This window comes from Myxine glutinosa, chromosome 9 (assembly GCF_964187855.1).
Source record: "Myxine glutinosa chromosome 9, kmMyxGlut1.1, whole genome shotgun sequence".
Taxonomy (NCBI): domain Eukaryota; kingdom Metazoa; phylum Chordata; class Myxini; order Myxiniformes; family Myxinidae; genus Myxine; species Myxine glutinosa.
Genome location: NC_136269.1, coordinates 26,959,794 through 26,984,969, shown reverse-complemented (window position 1 = coordinate 26,984,969; position 25,176 = coordinate 26,959,794). Strand labels below are relative to the sequence as shown.

The 25,176-nt window shown below is 44.9% G+C and overlaps 1 protein-coding gene across 6 annotated transcripts in view; it reads left to right on the top strand.

The window, feature by feature from the left end:
- The window catches only part of AVEN (apoptosis and caspase activation inhibitor), a 90,599-nt gene that overhangs the window by 55,011 nt on the left and 10,412 nt on the right, over positions 1-25,176 (top strand). For all 6 annotated transcript variants that reach the window (XM_078784211.1, XM_078784216.1, XM_078784213.1 and 3 more), the window contains exons 4-5: positions 9,936-10,006; positions 11,123-11,218. In XM_078784211.1, the coding sequence (XP_078640337.1) occupies positions 9,936-10,006; positions 11,123-11,218 (167 nt within the window). The remainder of the gene's footprint in view (positions 1-9,935; positions 10,007-11,122; positions 11,219-25,176) is intronic.

Below are 25,176 nucleotides of genomic sequence, written 5' to 3'. Positions count from 1 at the left end.
TTGATCTAAGGATCATTGTGCAGATTTCTATTTACCTTATTTAATACACAAAATTCATTGTCCTGCAGATTTTGTTTTGGAATTATAATATGGAATGCTTCATTTGATTATCTTCTCCACATCTTTCTCGTTGCCGAACGTTTAATTAATTTGCATTGACTTTTTCCGTGGAGGAATTCATCAATTTATTTTTTGTCATGGCTCATCAAACAGCGTATAATCATTTCGAGAGAACACTAAAACTCGTGCGTGCGTGCGTGCGCGCGTGCGTACAAGCTTAGGCTTATTTTATTATCGGTCCAAAACTAAAAATTGAGATTTCACATTCTGCATCTTGGCTTCGGTTTCACTTGTACCCATGTTTACCTATAACGGGTTTGTGTTTTACAGCGTTATCAGGTACAAGTCAGAAAAAAACATTTTTTAAACATAGGGGCAATACCCCTGGCACTCACCTGGTAGAATAAACAGTATACTGCATGACCAAAGGTATTTTAAACCAATTTCAATGGTTGCTAGAAGACAGGGCAGCATGTAGAATCATACTAACATAATCATAAGACTTTAAACAAACAAAAATACATATTTTTGGGGGCACCCCCCCCCCCCCCTCCCCTAACCCCGTATACCTCCGCATGGGGAATAGGTGTTAAGAAAATAAGCTTACATGGATTTGTCCATCCCATTGGAGGAAGACCCTCTTGTGAGCAGGCCGTTGGTTCTCCTATGGTTGGCAGTGAGTGCTCCGGAAGCAGTGGCGTGGGTGTAATATTCCCACACACTGTCGTGGCCAAAAATATTGGCACCCTTGCACTTTTTTCAAATAATGTGCCATTTCTTTCAGATAATTGTTGAAATAAAAAAAATCTTTTGGCATCCACATATGTATTTCTTTGGTTTTCAGTGGAACAAAACAAAAGATGCTGAAAAAATTACTAAGTCTTACCTTATTCCACACAGAAATCCTAAAATGCCCCGGACAATATTATTGGCACCTTTTAGAAGTTGTTGGAAATAATTAGATTTCAAGCAGGGGATTCTCCTTTACTTTGGAATTGAACTCACCTATGCTGAGTTGTAGGTGCCTGCAATATTGAAATCACTCATTCAACCAGTTTGAAGAGAGAAAAGAAGTCATTCTGCTGTTTTGTGTCACTGTGTTTACCGCAATGAGCATGGAGAAAAGAAAGAAAACCAGAGAATTGTCTGAGGAGGTCAGACAAAAGATTGTAGCCAAGCATGGACAATCTCAAGGCTACAAGTCCATCTCCAGAGACCGTTATGTTCCTGTGTCCACCGTACACAATGTTATCAGGAAATTGAAGGCCCATGGCACTGCAGCCAACCTCCCTGGACGTTGCTGCAAGAGAAAGCTTGATCGAAGATTGTAGCAAAGGATTGTTTGAATGGTGGAGAAAGCACCTCGATAAACTACCAAACAGATTCAAGCTGATCTTCAGACACAAGGAACGACAGTTTCAACTCACACCATCTGTCGCCAACTCGATGAAAGGGGGTTCTATGGTAGGAGACGCTGGAGGACCCCCTGCCGAGACAGAGACATAAGAAAGCCCGTCTGGAGTTTGTCAAAACACACCTGAAAAAGCCATAATCCTTCTGGGAGAATGTCCTGTGGACAGATAAGACCAAATTAGAGCTTTTTGGTAAAGCACATCATCTCTATGTTTACAGAAAACAAAATGAAGCCTTCAAAGAAAAGAACACCTTCCCTACAGTCAAACATGGAGGAGGTTCAGTGAAGATTTGTGGTTGGTGTGCTGCCTCTGGCACTGAGTGCTTTGAATGTGTGCATGGCATCATGAAATCAGGAGATTACCAAGGCATTTTGGAGTGCAATGTTCAACCCAGTGTCAGAAAGCTGGGTCTCCATCGAAGGTCATGGGTCTTGCAGCAGGACAATGACCCCAAACACACTTCAAAAAGCACCCAGGAATGGTTTAACTCAAAACGCTGGACTGTTCTGAAGTGGCCAGCAATGAGTCCAGACCTGAATCCCATTGAACACCTGTGGGGAGATCAGAAAACAGCATTTTGGGAGAAGGCATCCTTCAAATCTGGGAGAACTAGAGCAGTTTGCACAAGAAGAGTGGGCCAAACCACCAGTAGAGAGGTGTAGGAAGCTCATTCATGGCTATTGGAAGCGCTTGACTGCAGTTATTTTGTCCAAAGGCCGTGCTACCAAATATTAAGTCGAGGGTGTCAATAATTTTGTCAATGCCATTTATTGTTATTTTCTGATTTCAAAGGACATGTTAAGTTCTGAATAAAAAAACAAAGGTTCTGTAATATTAACAGTGAAATAAAGAATTGTGGAGACCAAATACTTTTGTCAATTTCAATTTATTTTTTGAGAAAATTTTGAGTTATTTGAAAAAAGTGCAAGGGTGCCAATATTTTTGGCTACAACTGTATATCAATTAATTAGTTAGAATCCTGTTCATTTATATAATTAATTCGCAATAATTCATTATTAAATCATATTTTCAGTTCCAGAATATGCCTGGTGGTGGTTCAATAGTCAAGGTGGCTGGCTTGAGTTTTTAGGATCCTGAGTTGGAGCCGATGTCATGCTGTTGAAATAACACCAGGTGGGTAGACTTATCCTGTCATCCTTCCAAGGTCGGCAAAGTGAGTACCAGATTACTGGTAATAGGGGGCATTGCATCATCTGCACAGCCGTGCCCCCAGAAAATGATGCAGCCAAGCAGCCACAAGCTGCATACGAACCACCACCAATTCCAGAATAAATTTATCCTCACTTTTTTTACATGAGATGGATTTTACTTGCTGAGGATTTTGAGGGATGAAAGGGTCTAAAAGTCTTGAGGGTCTAATGCAGGTGTTTACGGTCTTGAGGGATTTTGAGTGTCTAAAGTTAGTGTTCTAAGAGGTCTCGGGTTTAAAGGTTCTGAATGTCTGAAGGGTCTAAAGTCAAATGCCTGTATGGGCCTAAAAGTTTTAATGGATTGAAAAGGTATGAAGGTCTCCAAGATATGTTCCAATAATTAGTAATTAACGGTACACCACACATGAACAGTTGGGTGACAACATGGCACCTCTTGTAAAGTTCGCTGAACTCTAGTATTATATGGGCCCGGGGTTAGTCCAGCTGTGAGTGACCTCTGGTGAATCATTCCAATAAATCAGACAGTTGTCTTGGGGCATGACCACTGTCACTTCATAAATGTAAACCGAGTCTACAGTTTTTTTGAGCCAAAGTTAATTTCTGCTTTTGCCATTAACGAGAACGTGCATCTTTAACAGTATGGACCTCAAACATCCGGGGCCTTCGCTCAAACTTGACTGATCTCTCCATACAGGTTGCTTCTGACAAACCAGATGTGATCTGCTTAACAGAAACTTTCCTCCTTCATGATGTCTCTGATTCCTTGGTATCTCTCCCAAGTTACTCCCTCCTCCGGTATGATAGACCTGAGCCTCGTCCTGGAGGGGGGGTTGCTATCTTTATAAAAAAAACTCTCTTCCTCACTCGCCCTGCACTGCCCTCTCTCCACCTCACCCACAGGAATACCTTTGGCTACGGCTTCCACTTCGCTCCCACCTTTTGTTCACATGTGTGTTGTACCGTCCACCAAACAGTGATGACTCCATCTACATCCCGCTGTCTGATAATATGGACCAACTTCTATCTTTTTAGCTCTTTCATTTCATTTTAGCTCTTTTAGCTCTTTCCCCCTTCTATCTTTTTAGCCGCTGTCTGATAATATTTAGCTCTTTCACGAGCCTCGATCTTGTATACAAAAAACAACAAAAAAAAAAAATCAAAAAAAAATAAATCTACCCATCCCAACTCTCTAATCCTCATATGTGGTGATTTCAATTGTCACCATGCCAGTTGGCTGGGTGTGGGTACCTCTCTCACCAGCCATGGCTCTTCAGCTAAGGACTTCTGTGACTCACTGGGACTGACACAATCTGTCAATTTCCCGACCCGGATCTCAGTCAACGGAGCATCTTCTCTTCTGGACTTGGTTATGACTAACTTCCCTGAAAATGTCTGCTGCTCTTCTTCTGCTCCAATCGGCTCATCTGATCATGTGCTTGTTAAAGTGGACATCTCTCTGATCATTCTCAGAGAGCCTCCTCAGTGTTGACGAGTCTGGCATTTCACTCAGGCCAACTGGCACGGTCTTCAAGCAGCCATCAATCATCTGGACTGGACTCCCATCTCTACCGCCTCTGACATCAACTCATCCTGGGAATTCTTCCAAAGTAAATTGCTCTCTCTCATGCACAGATTTATCCCATCTCGTCTTCAGTTGTCATACCCTTCCTCCCGTCCATGGTACACGGAATCTTGTGGTGAGGCTATTGCCCAGAAACAACTTGCTTTCATCTCCTGGAAAGCAAATCCAACGGAAGGAAATCTCATATCCTTTCACAAAGCCCGAAACAAGTGTGTGTCCACCCTCAGGAGAGCCAGGAAACAATATCTCTCCGTTCTCAGGACAGAACTCTCTTATCTGTCTCCCTCTTCCAAATCCTGGTGGCGTCTGGTCAAATCTGTTTCTGGTGTTTGTTCCCCCTCCATCCCCTCCCTCACCTCAAACGGCTTAATGGCTGACTCCGCACGTGAAAAAGCTGAATGCTCCAACTCTGTGTTTGCCTCTAAATCGTGTGTCCCAAACCCATCCCTCTCTGTACCCACCGTACCCACCGTACCCAGTCGTACCCAGCTGCTCCTGGACTCTGTGCCCTTTCCTCCTGACAAGGTGGAAAAGTTTCTGTCAACCCTCGACTCTGATTCTGCAACTGGACCTGACGGCATCAGCCCACGGGTCCTAAAATCCTGTTCTTCCGCTCTTTCACTCCCTCTCTCTGTTCTCTTCACCCTCTCTTTTGCTCAAGGTCATCTGCCATTTGCTTGGAAATCTGCCAACATCACCGCTTTGCACAAAAAAGGTGCAAAAACCGATCCCAGCAGCTCCAGACCAATCAGCCTTCTCCCAATTATCAGCAAAGTCATGGAATCCATCATTGCTTCAGATATGAAATCTTTCCTCTTCTCCAATGGCTTGATCTCTGATCATCAATTTGGTTTCAGACCTGGTCACTCTACTCTGGACATGCTGCTTCTGCTTTCTCAACAAAGGATGGAGGTCCTCAATGCCAAACAGGAAATTAGAGCTGTCTCCCTCGACCTATCACTTGCTTTCGATACGGTCTGGCACCCCGCTCTGCTCACCAAACTCTCCTCTTTTGGTATCCATGGAAATCTCCATGCATGGCTGGCGGACGTCCTCTCTAGTCGTAGTCAACGTGTGGCCCTGAATGGGTTTCTCTCATCTCCTCTCCCTGTTCAGGCTGGAGCTCCCCAAGGCAGTGTTCTGGGCCCTGTGCTTTTTCTGGTCTTCATCAATGATCTCTCTGACTCTCTTGAAAATCCTCTCTATCTCTTTGCTGATGACTCTACTCTCTGTCGCTCCATTCTTCATCTCTCAGATCGGCAGTCTGCAGCCTCCTCACTCTCTGCAGACCTGGACAAAATCACAAACTGGGCAAACAAGTGGAACATGTCTTTCAATCCTGACAAATCTCACACTCTTACGATGTCTCTCCAAAACGACCGACTGGACAACCCTCCCATCCACTTCCTGAATAATCCTCTCCAAGAAGTTCTGTCACTCAAGCTTTTGGGTCTCACTATCTGCCATGATCTTTCCTGGGAAAACCACATTTCAAATCTGGCCTCCAAAGCCAGTCGCCGACTGGGCATCCTCCGTCGTGCGAAGTCCTTCCTTGGCACACCTGAGCTCCTCACCACATACAAGGCTTTCATCTGCAGCTCCATTGAATACTGATCTCCCCTCTGGGCTGGTGCTCCTGCCTCACACCTAGCTCGTCTTCACGCTGTTGAAACCAAAGCATTCAGAATCATTGGAATCTCCCGCGATGAAGCTAACTCGAAGGGCCTCTCCCTCACTCACCGCAGGCAGGTTGGTGGTCTTTCCGTCTTCTACCGACTCCTCTCTGGCCTTGCCCCCCCCAGCTCTCTCTGGGCTCTGTCCCGTAAATATTCCTGCAGGTCGCACAAGATCTGCCTGCAACCCTCTTATGGTTAAACTGCCAAAATCAAGACTCTATGCTCACCTTCACTCCTTCATTCCTCTTTTCTCCCGCCTCTGGAACAAACTCCCCCACTCTCTTCAATCCCACTCCACCCTCCAGGTCTTTAAAACAGCTGTTCACCACCATCTCTTATCTTCCCCCATCCAAAACCTTGATCTTTTCTATCCCCGCTAATTTCACCCCAATTCCACTTTTTTGAAATACCAACTTCTGTCCTGGATGTCCTTGGTGTCCTTGTGTTTTATACTTCTCCCACCCACCCCCCCCCCCCTTCCCACGCCTCCTCCCCCCAAGCCCTCTCCCTCCCACACACCTCCCTGCTCTTAAATGTTGTGTGCTCTCAAGTGTTTGTGTGCTTCCCCTTCTCTTGTCTTCTGCTCCCTCTTTTTATATATTTTGTTTGTCTGGCTGATTTGTTTTTGACGTAAATGTCAGCTCTTTCACGAGCCTCGATTCAGTATGAAAAAAAAACAAAAAAAAACGTGGATATGATTACATGGCCCCTGCTTAACCTACCAGGTTGCTACATCCAAAATGGGCCCCTTCAACTTGCGGATGTCAGGCCAACCACTTGTGTACCCATGCCGGAACAGTGGCTTGCTCGGTAACTCCAATATTCGGTCATACACATTTTCTCATATTAATGTATCCCCTGCTGGTGTATCTCCCATATTAATTCAATAAAGTATTGAGCAGTTCAATCAATACATCTTGACAAAATGGACCAAAATGGAGTATGGCTGCACAGTGCGCCTACTCCTCAGCTAACAGTTATCCAATGGCAACAACAACCAGCATAGTTGTATGTTATGCACAACTTCACAGATTTTGCAAGGCCAATATCACTTTCATTTGCTGCATGGTTTGCTTGTAATTTCGAACTTACTTTTTCATATATCTATTTGAAATAATCAACGTAATATTATTTGGACTTTCCTGGCATATGATTGCACCTGTACGGGAATTTCTGCTGTCGTTCTGACCAATCTTACCAATCGCAAGTAGATTTAGTTGGAAGAGGTACAGGGGGTCAATGTCAATTGTGATGAATGAATTGAAAACTCAGATAAAAACAATTCCGAATGGGAAAAGTCAGATTACTTTTACTCTGATAATTATGTGAGAGAGAACCAAACACCCAAGACAGAAATTCAAAATGTGAATCAAGTCCGCAAGCATGACAGAGTTAGAAATTTCCATTAGTGTGATCAGTCTCTTACTCGTTCCACCCCAACCCCAAGATAATCAATTGGCTTAGAAAATAAGGGCAAGTAACAAATATTTCAGGGGTCGTATTATCCTCGCTTGGGTACAGGATCAGTCGATCACTTAATTTTTGTATGTTGAGGCTCGTGGATGAGCTAAATCACAGGACAGATCAGGACGTAATATAACATATTGAACAGTAGAAATAAAGGGGGGGGGGGGGCAAACACCAAGAACAGGGTTGAGGGTCAACATAGAGGGAGACTTTGACAAATAAGGGATGTGGGGAAGTATGAGGACTTGGGGAGGACACAGGGAGTGAACAAGATGGATACAGCCACAAACCGTCAGAAAGGAAATACTGGAAACTTTGAAAGATGGCTCATCTACTCTTCCCAAAGGACACCGTGGGATCTTCAATGTCCACCAAATAATGTTGGCAGACGAGACACCGGTTTAACGTCCATCTGAGGGACGGGCACACACATGGGTGAATCACCCTGCCTTTGAAAACTCTGGAATGACAGTACAAAGCAAAAAATACATTTGGGGGTTTGGGGGAGGGGGGGCTGGAAGGTTGGGTGACGAGTGGGTTAACAGGTGTAGAAAACCTTGTTTCTTTGGATGGGAGATGATATGAGGTGGTTGGGAACAGCTGCTTTGAAGACTTGGAAGGAAGAATGAGATTGAAGAGAAGAATGTGGAGGTTGGTTTCACAAGTGGTGGAAACGAGGAACCGTTGAGTGAATGTGAGCAGTGATCCTGGATATTTTGAGTTTCACTATCGAGGGGTTTCTGGTGGACTGCATTTGCACTCTGCAGATACCTGAGATGGAAGGGCGGGGAGGGGGTGTGTGTGGGGGGGGGGGGGGGCAATGGGGACAAAGCACTGAGAAGGCAGAGGCCGCAATAGCAGACAGGAGGCGGAAGAAGACAGAGAGCACCGACATGTCGGTGATGGCAAAGTGATGGGCCCATCAACTCTACTTCATTGCGGAATATTCCAATGATCTTGAAGGCCTTGGTTTCTTTTTCCGTGGCGTCAAGCTGAGCAAAGCATGAGGCCGGGAAGCCAACCCAAAGGGGAGTGCAGTATTCCATCAAGCTATGGATGAAAGTCTTACTTTGAAAGGATAAGGATGAAATATTTGTTATTACAAAACAATATTGATACTAATAATATCCCCCTCCCCAAGGGGTGTTTCCTCCTTGAACAAACACCGTGTTATCTAATTGCCTTGTTATTATCACCTACCCAAATCATCCACAAAGTTTCGTCATAATTTGGCTGCAATGTTTTGAAATATTGTGCTATATATCATTTTTTGACCCGATCTCTGAATGGTGAAGAATCACTTTTCAAAATTTCTAATTCATCGATCCGGATCTTCACCAAAATCGAGACAATTGGTCCTCGTCACACACCCAACCTATCCACCAGGTTTTGTCTTAATCGATCCATAACTCTTTGAGATATTACACTATATGTCGTTTTTGGCCCCGATCTCTTAATGGTGAAGAATCACGAAACAAATTATAGTATCCGTATTCACACCTTCTCCAAAATCTAATCGATTCGTCATTGCCGCACACTCAAACTGTCCACCACGTTTCGTCCAAATTCGTCCACAACCTTTTGAGATATCCTGCTCACAGACTGGCAGACAAACAGGTGTAAACATAGCCTCCGGCCATCTTAGCTGGCGGATGTAATAATTCGATCGATTCTTCGAAAAATGTTCGATTTGAAAAATAAATAAAGATAAAAATTTAGTTCTTATCAAACCCCTGTAAGGATAGGGGGAGGCTTATACCTGTTGTACGGTTTGTTGTCCCCCGTCGCACCGAGGAGCGAAAGGGGGACTATGGGTTTCCCCTCCGTCCGTGTGTGCGTGCGTCAGTGCGTGCGTGTGTGCATGCGGGCGTGCATGCGAACGTGCGTGCGTAACCGAAGGACCGAATTCTAATTTGGTGTGTGGGTGCAACCCACGTCAAAATCCAAGATGGCCGCCGCCATGTATGTCTGACGCCATGTATGTCTGAACCTTGTGAGCGGAATATCTTGAAAAATAAGCGAAATACCAACTTCTAATCTGGTGTGTGGGTGTATCTACGCATAAGGGAGAACGCTGTTGAAAATTGGGTCGCCACGTCAAAATCCAAGATGGCCGCCACCATATATATGTCTGAACCTTGTGAGCGAAATACCTTGAAAAATAAACGAACTACTAACTTCTAATCTGGTGTGTGGGTGTATCCACGCATAAGGGAGAACGCTGTTGAAAATTGGGTCGCCACGTCAAAATCCAAGATGGCCGCCTTGCGTCTTCCACTTTGTCAACTCACATCACTTCACCGATGGGGGACCTAGGCGTAACGCTTGTTTTATTCCTTAAATGAACACGAGTTTGCACAAGTAAATGAACACAAGGCCATCTTGTCCTCCGTTGCCCGAGTGTTTGTATATAGCCCCTGATTTGACTACATGCACAAAAAGTGCACATAAAGGAAATTGATATACTGAAGTAAATTTGACTAATTAAGTCAATAGATGATTGGATTTTCGATGACATCTCATTGGTACCATTCTGCCTCTCTCCATACCCCGTATTCTGCAGGTGATGCCTTTTCCCAGTTTCAATTTGCTGAAGAACGTGAGTGGGATGAAACAGGAAGTGATAGACAACAGGTTAGACACATTTAACCACAGTGAACTTCCAACCCTTCTTTCACGCGACAATTTTTTTTTTTCCTTATGATGTATGTTGCTAATTGATGTGATTGCTTCATATAAATATTTAACCTTTTGGTTGCACAGAATCATTTTCACTTTACCTTTCTCTTAATATTGTGCTACACAAACAGAAATTTTAATGGAAACAAAACAAAATAAAAAACCGAGAATCAAAACTGTGGACGTGATCATTATTTGATGATTCTTGGATGTAAGGATGCACCGTTAATCTTCAGACGACCAATGGGATACAGGTACACCACCACGAGCCTCGTGCCATATAGATGAGGTGCATTTTACACTCCAATCTGCATTACCATCACACGATGAAGTGAAAATGAGATATTTATCAGACCTAAAAATTCAATATTTTTTAATGTGCCTTTTCCTTCACTTTAAATTGAAGCTCAGAAAACATTTATTTCTCTGAACCACACTTATTTATTTATTTATTTATTATTATTATTATTATTATTTTTTTTTTTATACAGGATCGAGGCTCGTGGAAGAGCTAACATTACTGACAAAAAAAACGGACACATAAAACGAAAGAAAGGGAGCAAGAGACAAGATGGGGAGAGAGGGGGAAGCACACAAGTACAACATTTGAGAGCAGGGACATCGGGAGATCTGTGGGAGGTAGAGGGCTTGGGGGAGGAAGCGTGGGAATGGGGGTTGGAGGGTGGGAGAGGTAAAGAAACACATGGACACTGCAAGGACTTCCAGGAAAGAAGTCGGTATTTCAGAAAAGTGGATTTGGGGTGAATTAGCGGGGATAGAAAAGATCAAGGTTTTGGATGGGGGAAGACAAGAGATGGTGGTGAACAGCCGTTTTAAAGACCTGGAGGGAGGAGTGGGATTGAAGGGAGTGAGGGAGTTTGTTCCAGAGACGGGAGAAAAGAGGAATGAAAGAGCGAAGGTGAGCAGAGAGTCTTGATTTTGGCAGTTTCACCAGAAACTCAGAATGAATGAATACATTTAGTTGGTAACAATAAAGTGGATTTAATTGCTTTATTCATTTCTGAATAGGGGTTAATCAATTGCAACGATTGTACTTTTTTCTCTTTGTAGATTTCTGCCCTTTCTATTGACTGTGATGTCCTCGCGAACGCTTTGCACAAACTTCCGCTCCATCTTCTTCTTGGACTTGAACCCGACGTCATTCAGGTTTTCTGTCACTTAACTCCACTTTTACCTGTAATACCCATTGTTGCCGTTGTAACTGATGTTTTGTGTTTCGTAGCATGGAGCGTCGACTCTCGATGACTTGAATGCCTGCCAGTTCTTGTTCAGTACTTCAAATACTTGGAGGGTCGCACAAGATGCGCCAAAATCAAGACTGCGCTCACATTCACTCTGTCATTCCTCTTGTACCCCACCACTGGAACAAACTCTCTTCAATCCCACTCCTCCCTCCAGGTCTACAAAGCAGCTGTTCACCACCGTCTCATATCTTCCCCCACCCAAAACCATAATGTTTTCTCCCCCCGTTAATCCACCCCAAATCCACCTCCTTCAAATTCCCTGTTTTCTTTCCTAAAATCCCCAGTAGTGTCCATCTTGTTTATCCTGTGTATTCTGTCCCAGCCCTCTCTCTTCCACAGATCTCCTGATATCCCTGTTCTCTACTGTTGTTGTGCTCCCCTCTCTCCCCCCCCCCCCCCTCTTGTCTCCCACTCCCATTATTATATGTTCTTTTTGTAAGCTTTTATACGAGCCTCGACTGAGTATACAAAAAAAAAAAAAAATTTAAAAGGTAAAAAAACAAATAATTAAATTTGGTCTTGATGGTCTTCCGAAGATTAAGGAGTGAATGCAACTTTATCATGAAGTTTACAGCTTTTTCATTGGAAGCAGCCATGTGTCGTTTCCATTAATGAATGTGGATACACTTAACCGATGAGTTTGGACTGTTCATGCAAAAGGTATGGCTGCCTCCCCAGAAATTGAGGAATTTCCTGAAGGTTGGATAAATAAATAAATAAATAAATAAATAAATAAATGAATGAATGAATGAATGAATGAACGAACGAACGAACGAACGAACGAACAAACAAATGAATAAATGAATGAATGAATGAATGAATAAATAAATAAATAAATAAATAAATAAATAAATAAATAAATAAACAAACAAACAAACAAACAAACAAACAAACAAACAAATCAAATCAAATCAAATCAAATCAAATCAAATCCAATCCAATCCAATCCAATCCAATCCAATCCAATCCAATCCAATCAAATCAATCAATCAAGTAGACCATGATCTTCAATTCAAAGTCGACCGATTGAAACACTAATAATTTCCCATATGGGCCCCTTATTCTCTTTTACTATTTTTTGTTGTTGCAGTTATTAGTTCCAATGAGTATGGCAAATACAACTCACCTCTCGTCACTGATGCTACATTGCTGTACATTTATTTGAATTGGTGAAAGTCAAATTGGAGCTTCTTTAACTTGTGATAATTATTGAACGGGAAAACAAAGGGAAAGGAAAGAAAACGAATAATAAAAGCCACTGGAGAAAGATTGTTTCTCAGCATTGTTTTGTTTTTTTCAAAATAGGAATTGTTAAGGTTTGTTAAATGAGGATGGAACTGCAGAGCCTGCAACAGAGAAATTGATAATTTGGTTAGAAATGGAGAGATAATGGAAAGTAAAGAACATAGATGGAACTCAATGAAGTGCAAGGAAATTTTTTTTTTTTTTACTGGATTGCATGTACATGTTATGGGTGATTGACTCGGCTGCATGTACATGTTATGGGCGATTGACTGGACTGCATGTTCATGTTATGGGTGATTGACTGGACTGCATGTTCATGTTATGGGTGATTGACTCGGCTGCATGTTCATGTTATGGGTGATTGACTCGGCTGCATGTACATGTTATGGGCGATTGACTGGACTGCATGTTCATGTTATGGGTGATTGACTGGACTGCATGTTCATGTTATGGGTGATTGACTCGGCTGCATGTACATGTTATGGGCGATTGACTGGACTGCATGTTCATGTTATGGGGGATTGACTGGACTGCATGTTCATGTTATGGGTGATTGACTCGGCTGCATGTTCATGGTATGGGTGATTGACTCGGCTGCATGTTCATGTTATGGGGGATTGACTGGACTGCATGTTCATGTTATGGGTGATTGACTGGACTGCATGTTCATGTTATGGGTGATTGACTCGGCTGCATGTACATGTTATGGGCGATTGACTGGACTGCATGTTCATGTTATGGGGGATTGACTGGACTGCATGTTCATGTTATGGGTGATTGACTCGGCTGCATGTACATGTTATGGGCGATTGACTGGACTGCATGTTCATGTTATGGGTGATTGACTGGACTGCATGTTCATGTTATGGGTGATTGACTGGACTGCATGTTCATGTTATGGGTGATTGACTCGGCTGCATGTACATGTTATGGGTGATTGACTCGGCTGCATGTACATGTTATGGGCGATTGACTGGACTGCATGTTCATGTTATGGGTGATTGACTGGACTGCATGTTCATGTTATGGGTGATTGACTCGGCTGCATGTTCATGGTATGGGTGATTGACTCGGCTGCATGTACATGTTATGGGTGATTGACTCGGCTGCATGTTCATGGTATGGGTGATTGACTCGGCTGCATGTTCATGTTATGGGTGATTGACTCGGCTGCATGTTCATGTTATGGGCGATTGACTCGGCTGCATGTTCATGTTATGGGTGATTGACTCGGCTGCATGTTCATGTTATAGGTGATTGACTCGGCTGCATGTTCATGTTATGGGTGATTGACTGGACTGCATGTACATGTTATGGGTGATTGACTCGGCTGCATGTTCATGTTATGGGCGATTGACTCGGCTGCATGTTCATGTTATGGGTGATTGACTCGGCTGCATGTTCATGTTATGGGCGATTGACTCGGCTGCATGTTCATGTTATGGGTGATTGACTGGACTGCATGTACATGTTATGGGTGATTGACTCGGCTGCATGTTCATGGTATGGGTGATTGACTCGGCTGCATGTACATGTTATGGGTGATTGACTCGGCTGCATGTTCATGGTATGGGTGATTGACTCGGCTGCATGTTCATGTTATGGGTGATTGACTCGGCTGCATGTTCATGTTATGGGCGATTGACTCGGCTGCATGTTCATGTTATGGGTGATTGACTCGGCTGCATGTTCATGTTATAGGTGATTGACTCGGCTGCATGTTCATGTTATGGGCGATTGACTCGGCTGCATGTTCATGTCATGGGCGATTGACTCGGCTGCATGTTCATGTTATGGGTGATTGACTCGGCTGCATGTTCATGTTATGGGCGATTGACTCGTCTGCATGTTCATGTTATGGGTGATTGACTCGGCTGCATGTTCATATTATGGGGGATTGACTGGACTGCATGTTCATGTTATGGGTGATTGACTGGACTGCATGTTCATGTTATGGGTGATTGACTCGGCTGCATGTACATGTTATGGGTGATTGACTGGACTGCATGTTCATGTTATGGGTGATTGACTGGACTGCATGTTCATGTTATGGGTGATTGACTCGGCTGCATGTTCATGTTATGGGTGATTGACTCGGCTGGATGTTCATGTTATGGGTGATTGACTCAGCTGCATGTTCATGTTATGGGTGATTGACTCGGCTGCATGTACATGTTATGGGTGATTGACTCGGCTGCATGTTCATGTTATGGGTGATTGACTCGGCTGCATGTTCATGTTATGGGTGATTGACTCGGCTGCATGTTCATGTTATGGGTGATTGACTCGGCTGCATGTTCATGTTATGGGTGATTGACTGGACTGCATGTTCATGTTATGGGTGATTGACTCGGCTGCATGTTCATGTTATGGGGGATTGACTGGACTGCATGTTCATGTTATGGGTGATTGACTGGACTGCATGTTCATGTTATGGGTGATTGACTCGGCTGCATGTTCATGTTATGGGTGATTGACTGGACTGCGTGACTGGTGATTGACTGTTCATGTTATGGGTGATTGACTCGGCTGCATGTTCATGGTGATTGAATAATTAATTATTCGCAATTGGGTTCGATTGGAATTGGCAAGTAATTGGGTTCACAAGACGTTGTTATGGAGGAGTCATTGCGTTCACAAGACGTTGTTGTGGAGGAGTCTTCCGGTTCACAAGACGTTGTAGTGGAGGAGTCTTCCGGTTCACAAGACGTTGTTGTGGAGGAGTCTTCCGGTTGACAAGATGTTGTTGTGGAGGAGTCTTCCGGTTCACAAGACGTTGTTGTGGAGGAGTCTTCCGGTTCACAAGGCGTTGTTGTGGAGGAGTCTTCCGGTTCACAAGACGTTGTTGTGGAGGAGTCTTCCGGTTGACAAGACGTTGTTGTGGAGGCGTCTTCATGTTCACAAGACGTTGTTGTGGAGGAGTCTTCGGGTCACAAGACGTTGTTGTGGAGGACTCTTTTGGTTCACCAGACGTTGTTGTGGAGGAGTCCTCTGGTTCACCAGACGTTGTTGTGGAGGACTCTTTTGGTTCACAAGACGTTGTTGTGGAGGAGTCTTCTGGTTCACAAGACGTTGTTGTGGAGGAGTCTTCTGGTTCACAAGACGTTGTTGTGGAGGAGTCTTCCGGTTCAAAAGACGTTGTTTTGGAGGAGTCTTCCGGTTCACAAGACATTGTTGTGGAGGAGTCTTCCGCCTCACAAGACGTTGTTGTGGTGGAGTCTTCCGGTTTACAAGACGTTGTTGTGGAGGAGTCTTCAGGTTCACAAGACGTTGTTGTGGAGGAGTCTTCTGGTTCACCAGACGTTGTTGTGGAGGAGTCTTCTGGTTCACCAGACGTTGTTGTGGAGGAGTCTTTTGGTTCACAAGACGTTGTTGTGGAGGAGTCTTCCGTTCACAAGAAGTTGTGGAGGAGTCTTTCGGTTCACAAGACGTTGTTGATCTATGTAATACCGGCACCATCCACACAATAGAGATTGGTGGTGGTGATTGCAGAAATCTGTTGTCGGATTGGCGCACACTCGCACCCCCTGTTAACCAATAAGAATGGACAGGATTCTAACATTTTCTCCAGTTACCATCGTGATCGATGACGAAACTGTAATCGATAGTAATTGATACATTAAAAAATTGGAAACGCTCTGCGACCCTCCAACAGGTCTGCACGTGTGTTCCATTGTCAATAAACTTGTGGAGTGCTCGCCTTATTTTAAACACTCAAGCAAGCACTGCAAAGAAAGGGTTGAGAAGGAACGGCTGGCTTGGCAAGCGATAGCAAGCTGATTGCTCATGGAAAAATACATTATGTTGCAAAGCCTGGTTGTCGTTAAGGACGCGAAGACTGCCTGGAAACCGCTAAGCCACGCCCCTCTGTCAGTTGTGTTTTTAATGAGTCGAAATCGATGAACTAGTGCAACTTATAAACGTCTAATTGCTTCACTGTAAGTTGTGTTGTCCTCTAAAAGGCTCAAATATCATATGAAATCAGAGGTCGTTTCATCGAGAAGAAGGAACGAGGTCAGAATACCTTCAAAGTATTAAATTGCCTCTTTAAGTTGTGATTTTAACAGATTTTGAGGTTGTTTGAAGATGATTAAAGGAAAGTTATTCGTATATTCCCTTTTGGACAATTTCTCAAAGAAATCCGCAATGAGGGAAACTCAAGTGAGCTCCATGGGGCGATGAACGGAGGAAAGGCGACGGTACAGAGAGGGAAAGAAAGCACAAACGTTTGAATGGATTAGAAGGGCGTGTCCTCGACGAGGTCGGCCTTTCCGGCATATAAAGCGCGCAATTCAGCCACTTGATCTGGGTAGTGAACGGTCACCACCTCGTTGTCTCTTGTGGTCAAAGCTCCTTGGTCCTTGGAGGAGTCTTCCGGTTCACAAGACGTTGTCGTGGAGGAGTCTTCCGGTTCACAAGACGTTGTTGTGGAGGAGTCTTCCGGTTCACAAGACGTTGTTGTGGAGGAGTCTTCCGGTTCACAAGACGTTGTTGTGGAAGAGTCTTCCGGTTCACAAGACGTTGTAGTGGAGGAGTCTTCCGGTTGACAAGACGTTGTTGTGGAGGAGTCTTCCGGTTCACAAGACGTTGTTGTGGAGGAGTCTTCCGGTTCACAAGACGTTGTTGTGGAGGAGTCTTCCGGTTCACAAGACGTTGTTGTGGAGGAGTCTTCTGGTTCACAAGACGTTGTTGTGGAGGAGTCTTCCGGTTCACAAGACGTTGTTGTGGAGGAGTCTTCCGGTTCACAAGACGTTGTTGTGGAAGAGTCTTCCGGTTCACAAGACGTTGTTGTGGAGGAGTCTTCCGGTTCACAAGACGTTGTTGTGGAGGAGTCTTCCGGTTCACAAGACGTTGTTGTGGAGGAGTCTTCCGGTTCACAAGACGTTGTTGTGGAGGATTCTTCCGGTTCACAAGACGTTGTTGTGGAGGAGTCTTCCGGTTCACAAGACGTTGTTGTGGAGGAGTCTTCCGGTTCACAAGACGTTGTTGTGGAGGAGTCTTTCGGTTCACAAGACGTTGTTGTGGAGGAGTCTTCTGGTTCACAAGACGTTGTTGTGGAGGAGTCTTCCGGTTCACAAGACGTTGTTGTGGAGGAGTCTTCCGGTTCACAAGACGTTGTTGTGGAGGAGTCTTCCGGTTCACAAGATGTTGTTGTGGAGGAGTCTTTTGGTTCACAAGACGTTGTTGTGGAGGAGTCTTCCGGTTCACAAGACGTTGTTGTGGAGGAGTCTTTTGGTTCACAAGAAGTTGTTGTGGAGGAGTCTTCCGGTTCGCAAGACGTTGTTGTGGATGAGACTCATGGTTTACAAGACGTTGTTGTAAAGGAGTCATTGGGTTAGCAAGACGTTGCTGTGGATGAGACTTGTGGTTCACAAGACGTTGTTGTGGCGGAGGCTTCCAGTTCACAAGACGTTGTTGTGGAGGAGTCTTCCGATTCACAAGACGTTGTTGTGGAGGAGTCTTCCGATTCACAAGACATTGTTGTGGAGGAGTCTTCCAGTTCCCAAGACGTTGTTGAAGAGGAGTCTTCCAGTTCACAAGACGTTGTTGTGGAAGAGTCTTCCAGTTCACAAGACGTTGTTGTGGAGGAGTCTTCTGGTTCACAAGACGTTGTTGTGGAGAAGTCTTATGGTTTACAAGATGTTGTTGTGAAGGAGTCTTCCGGTTCACAATACTGGTGATTGACTTGGCTGCATGTTCATGTTATGGGTGATTGACTCGGCTGCATGTTCATGTTATGGGTGATTGACTCGGCTGCATGTTCATGTTATGGGTGATTGACTCGGCTGCATGTTCATGTTATGGGTGATTGACTCGGCTGGATGTTCATGTTGTGGGTGATTGACTCGGCTGCATGTTCATGTTGTAGGTGATTGACTCGGCTGCATGTTCATGTTATGGGTGATTGACTCGGCTGCATGTTCATGTTATGGGTGATTGACTCGGCTGCATGTTCATGTTATGGGCGATTGACTTGTCTGCATGTTCATGTTGTCGGTGATTGACTCGGCTGCATGTTCATGTTATGGGTGATTGACTCGGCTGCATGTTCATGTTATGGGTGATTGACTCGGCTGCATGTTCATGTTATGGGTGATTGACTCGGCTGCATGTTCATGTTATGGGTGATTGACTCGTCTGCATGTTCATGTTATCGGTGATTGACTCGGCTTCTTGTTCATGTTATGGGTGATTGACTCGGCTGCATGTTCATGTTCTGGGTGATTGACTCGTCTGCATGTTCATGTTATAGGTGATTGACTCGGCTGCATGTTCATGTTCTGGGTGATTGACTCGTCTGCATGTTCATGTCATGGGTGATTGACTCGGCTGCATGTCCATGGTATGGGTGATTGACTCGGCTGCATGTTCATGTTATGGGTGATTGACTCGGCTGCATGTTCATGTTATGGGCGATTGACTTGGCTGCATGTTCATGTTATGGGCGATTGACTCGGCTGCATGTTCATGCTATGGGCGATTGACTCGGCTGCATGTTCATGTTCTGGGTGATTGACTCGTCTGCATGTTCATGTTATGGGTGATTGACTCGGCTGGATGTTCATGTTATGGGTGATTGACTCGTCTGCATGTTCATGTTATAGGTGATTGACTCGGCTGCATGTTCATGTTATGGGTGATTGACTCGGCTGCATGTTCATGTTATGGGCGATTGACTCGGCTGCATGTTCATGTTATGGGCGATTGACTCGTTTGCATGTTCATGTTATAGGCGATTGACTCGGCTGCTTGTTCATGTTATGGGTGATCGACTCGGCTGCATGTTCATGTTCTGGGCGATCGACTCGGCTGCATGTTCATGTTGTAGGTGATTGACTCGGCTGCATGTTCATGTTATGGGTGATTGACTCGGCTGCATGTTCATGTTATGGGTGATTGACTCGGCTGCATGTTCATGTTATGGGCGATTGACTCGGCTGCTTGTTCATGTTATGGGCGATTGACTCGGCTGCATGTTCATGTTATGGGTGATTGACTCGGCTGCATGTTCATGTTATGGGCGATTGACTCGGCTGCATGTTCATGTTATGGGGGATTGACTTGGCTGCATGTTCATGTCATGGGTGATTGACTCGGCTGCATGTTCATGTTATGGGGGATTGACTCGGCTGCATGTTCATGTTATGGGCGATTGACTCGGCTGCATGTTCATGTTATGGGGGATTGACTCGGCTGCATGTTCATGTTATGGGCGATTGACTCGGCTGCATGTTCATGTTATGGGTGATTGACTCGGCTGCATGTCCATGTTATGGGCGATTGACTCGGCTGCATGTTCATGTTATGGGGGATTGACTCGGCTGCATGTTCATGTTATGGGCGATTGACTCGGCTGCATGTTCATGTTATGGGGGATTGACTCGGCTGCATGTTCATGTCATGGGTGATTGACTCGGCTGCATGTTCATGTTATGGGTGATTGACTTGGCTGCATGTTCATGTTATGGGTGATTAACTTGGCTGCATGTTCATGTTATGGGTGATTGACCCGTCTGCATGTTCATGTTATGAATTTGCATGTTTATGTTATGGGTGTTATCGCAATCGACTGACTCGACTGCACGTTCATGTTATGTTGTTGACTGACTGTATTTTTTGACGATGACACGAGGAAAAAAGTAGAAATGATTCAACAGTGGAAAGCATTTTGGTGGTGCGTAGGCCAACGATGGCCCGGAAGTGACGCCGGCAGTGTACACATCTGAGGGTAGCCGGGGTAGAGTTGGCTAAGGTTGAATGGCACCTTTGGCTTCTCGATTGCTACTTCTGATTGTGGGTTTTCCTCAGTATGTAATGCTCCACATTGGACCTGTTACGCTACTCTGTCCAGACCAGCACTGCCTCTTCCCAAGTGTTGACCCCAAAGAAGGCAATCTTGTGTGCCACATGTTTACATTACAGCAGAAGCATGTACAGTGCATTCAGAAAGTATTCAGACCCCTTCACTTTTTTCACATTTTGTTATGTTGCAGCCTTATGCTGAAATCGTTTATATTCATTTTTCCCTCATCAATCTACACTCAATACCCCATAATGACAAAGAGAAAACAGGATTTTAGAAAGTTTTGCAAATTTATTAAAAATAAAAAACTGAAATATCAAATTGACATAAGTATTCATACCCTTTGCTATGACACTTGAAATTTAGCTCAGGTGCCTCCCATTTCTCTTGATCATTTTTGAGATGTTTCTACACCTTGATTGGAGTCCACCTGTGGTAAATTCAATCGATTGGACATGATTTGGAAAGGCACACACCTGCCTATATAAGGTCTCATAGCTGACAATGCATATCAGAGCAAAAACCAAGCCATGAGGTCGAAGGAACTGCCTGCAGAGCTCAGAGACAGGATTGTGTCGAGGCACAGATCTGGGGAAGCCCTCAAAAAAATCTGTGTTGCATTGAAGGTTCCCAAGAGCACAGTGGCCTCCATAATTATTAAATGGAAGAAGTTTGGAACAACCATGACTCTTCCGAGAGCTGGCCGCCCGGCCAAACTGAGAAATCAGGGGAGAAGGGCTTTGGTAAGAGAGGTGACCAAGAACCCGATGGTCACGCTGGCTGAGCTCCAGAGATCCTGTGTGGAGATGGGAGAACCTCCAGAAGGACAACCATCACTGCAACACTCCACCGATCTGGGCTTTATAGCAGAGTGGCCAGACGGAAGCCAAACAGTTCAATCTTGGTTTCATCAGACCACAGAATCTTGTTTCTCACAGTCTGAGAGTCCTTTAGGTACTTTTTTGCAAACTCCAAGCGGGCTTTCATGTGTCTTTCACTGAGGAGAGGCTTCCATCTCTTATCTTCCCCAAGTAATTGTTCCCGTTTGTATTTTTGTCAAAACTGCATTTTTATTTTACGGTGTGTGTACCTACTGTGTGTCTCCAGGAAGATATCGGTGTAAGTCGTGCATACCTGCATTAAATCGTCGTTTATTTCCTGCTGCATTTTTCAGGCCTGGTCTTTTCAGTTTCCTGCCTCGAGGACTTGTTGTCTTCCCTCGGCGGTCGTTTGTAGTCCATTTACTTTCGTTCTCTCACTGATTTTTCCAGTCTTCTTTTCACCCCATACTTCCCCGAACATCTTACCCTTTGTTTAAAATCTTAATTCAAAACAATATATACATATTTGCTTCTTTGTTCATGTTCGTTTGTTCTTCGAACATGTGTTTCACCCCAATTTCCCCAGATAATTTTCACGGTTTAGTTTAAAAATGTTTAAACTTTCCCCTGAAGTGTTGTATTCTGTCGTATATTATAACACATTTTTCTTCTTCTTCTTGAAAAGGTTGCTTTCAATTTGCTCACCAAATCTCTCCATTGGAAATAAAAAATTCCATCTCTTACAGTTCTTCCTTCCTACATTCCCTAAACTCACCTGCATTCCACCCCTCCTCCAACATTTTCAAACGGATTTTCAAATGGAAAATCACAAGAAACTCATTTTGTAATAAATGTTCGTTTTCCATTAATCATACAACACTTTCTAAAATCCAAACTCACTCCTCCCCTCCTAATCTCCCCCATCACTCATCCCTTTCAAATCACCCCCCTTGCACCTTCCCTCCTAAACTCTCCCTCACCCCTCCCCTCCTAAACTCCCCCCTCTCCTCCTAAACTCCCCCTCACCCCTCCCCTCCTAAACTTCCCCCTCTTTCCTCCCCCCCCATATCCCCCTCCCCTCACCCCACCCCTCCTAAATTCCACCCCTCCCCCCTCCCCTTCAAATCTCCCCATCCTCCTTTTTTCTCCAATTCTCCCCTCTCACCCCTCCTCAAAGCGTCCTCCCGGCTTCCTCTCCCTTCCAACTCCCACCTCCATCTCCTCCAACCTTCTTCCTCGCTCTGCCCCCCCTCAAACAACACCTCACTGTGCCTCACCCAATCACCATCAAACCTTTTGTCCTCCTCATCCTTCCCTTTCTCCTAGCTATTCTGAAATCTCTGACACACTATCAACAACTCTCCCTACCTCCTCCTCCTCTTCCACATCTTACCCTACCCCTCCTCTCCCATGTCTTGTATCCGATGCTCCCCCTTCCTCTTCATTAATGGTATGGACCTCAAACATCCGGGGCCTTCGCTCAAACTTGACTGATCTCTTCATACAGGTTGCTTCTGACAAACCAGACTTGATCCGCTTAACAGAAACTTTCCTCCTTCATGATGACTCTGATTCCTTAATATCTCTCCCGGGTTACTCCCTCCTCCGGTATGATAGACCTGAACCTCGTCCTGGAGGTGAGGTTGCTTTCTTTTTCAAAAACTCTCTTCCTCAAACTCCCTGCACTGCCCTCTCTCCACCACACCCCCAGAAGTACCTCTGGCTACGGTTTCCCCTTCACTCCCACCTTTTGTTCATATGTGTGTTGTACCGTCCACCAAACAGTGATGACTCCATCGACATCTCGCTGTCTGATAACATTGACCAACTTCTATCTACTCATCCCAACTCTCTCTTCCTCATATGTGGTGATTTCAATTGTCATCATGCCAGCTGGCTGGGTGTGGGTACCTCTCTCACCAGCCATGGCTCCACAGCAAAGGACTTCTGCGTCTCATTGGGACTGACACAACCTGTCAATTTCCCGACTCGGATCTCAATCAACGGAGCATCGTCTCTTCTAGACTTGGTTATGGCAAACTTCCTTGCAAATGTCTGCTGCTCTTCTTCTGCTCCAATCGGTTCATCTGACCATATGCTTGTTAAATTGGACGTCTCTCTGGCCATTCTCAGAGAGCCTCCTCAGCGTCGACAAGTCTGGCAATTTCACTCAGGCCAACTCGCAGTAGAGAAGGGAGACCAGTCCAGATGATTGATCTGGACTGGTCTGCCTTCTCTACTGCCTCTGACATCAACTCATCCTGGGAATTCTTCCAAAGTAAATTGCTCTCTCTCTCATGCACAGATTGATCCCATCTCGTGTTCAGTTGTCATACCCTTCCTCCCACTCATGGTACACAGAATCTTGTGGTGAGGCAGTAGCCCTGAAACAACTTGCCTTCGCCTCCTGGAAGGCAAATCAACAACAACAACAACATGCATTTTAAGGCCATTTTCCCTGCTAGAGCGGGGGTTAGCCTTGCGGTCCCCATGACAATCTCTCCATTTTGCCCTATTTTCTGCATCTCTCCTTGTTAACCCCCTTGCCCGCATTTCTTCTTCCACCATCTTTAGCCAAGTCTTTCTCGGTCTTCCCCGTCCTCTACTTCCTTCTACATTCATTTCCATCACTCTTCTCAACCAGTCACTTTCATCCTTCCTCAACACATGACCAAACCATCTCAACCTGTTCCTCTTCACAGCATCAATCACAGGCTCTATTCCCATCATCTTTCGCAATTCATCATTTGTCTTCCTCTCTCTCAACGATACTCCGCACATCCACCGAACCATTCGCATTTCCACCCTTTCCAGCCTTCGTTGCTGCTCTATGTTCATTACCCATGTCTCGCTCCCATAAATCACAACACTTCTCACACATGCAGCATACACCTTTCCCTTCAGCTTCAACGACACTCCCTTCCAAAGGGCAAATCCAACGGAAGAAATATAATTTCCTTTCACAAAGCCTGACACAAGTGTGTGTCCACCCTTAGGAGAGCCAGGAAACAATATCTCTCCACTCTCAAGACTGAACTCTCAAACCTGTCTCCCTCTTCGAAATCCTGGTGGCGTCTGGTCAAATCTGTTTCTGGTGTTTGTTCCCCTTCCATCCCCTCCCTTACCTCAAACAGCTACACAGCTGACACCACACGAGAAAAAGCTGAATGCCTCATCTCTGTGTTTGCCTCAAAATCTTGTGTCCCAAACCCGTCCCTCTCGGTACCCAGTCTACCCAGCTGCTCCTGGACTCTGTGTCCTCCTCTCCTGACAAGGTGGAGAAGTTTCTGTCAATCCTCGACTCTGATTCTGCAACTGCACCAGACCGCATCAGCCCACGGGTCCTAAAATCCTGCTCTGCCGCTCTCTCACACCCTCTCTCTGTTCTCCTCACCCTCTCTTTTGCTCAAGGTCATCTGCCATCATCTTGGAAATCAGCAAGCATTACCTCTTTACACAAAAAATGTGCAAAAACAGATCCTTGCAACTGCAGACCAATCAGCCTGCTCCCAATTATATGCAAAGTCATGGAATCCATCATTGCTTTGGATATCAAATCCTTCCTCTTCTCCAATGGCTTGATCTCTGATCATCAATTTGGTTTCAGACCAAGTCACCATACTCTGGACATGCTGCTTCTGCTGTCTCAACAATGGATGGAGGTCCTCAATGTCAAACAGGAAATTAGAGCTGTCTCCCTTGACATATCACGTCCCTTCGATACGGTCTGGCACCCCGCTCTGCTCACCAAACTCTCATCCTATGGTATCCATGGAAATTTCCACGCATGGCTTGCGGACTTCCTCTCTGGTCGTAGTCAACGTGTGGCCCTGAATGGGTTTCTCTCATCTCCCCTTCCTGTTCAGGCTGGAGTTCTCCAAGGCAGTGTTCTGGGCCCTGTGCTTTTTCTGGTCTTCATCAATGATCTCTCCGACTCTCTTGAAAATCCTCTCTATCTCTTTGCTGATGAATCCACTCTCTGCTGCTGCA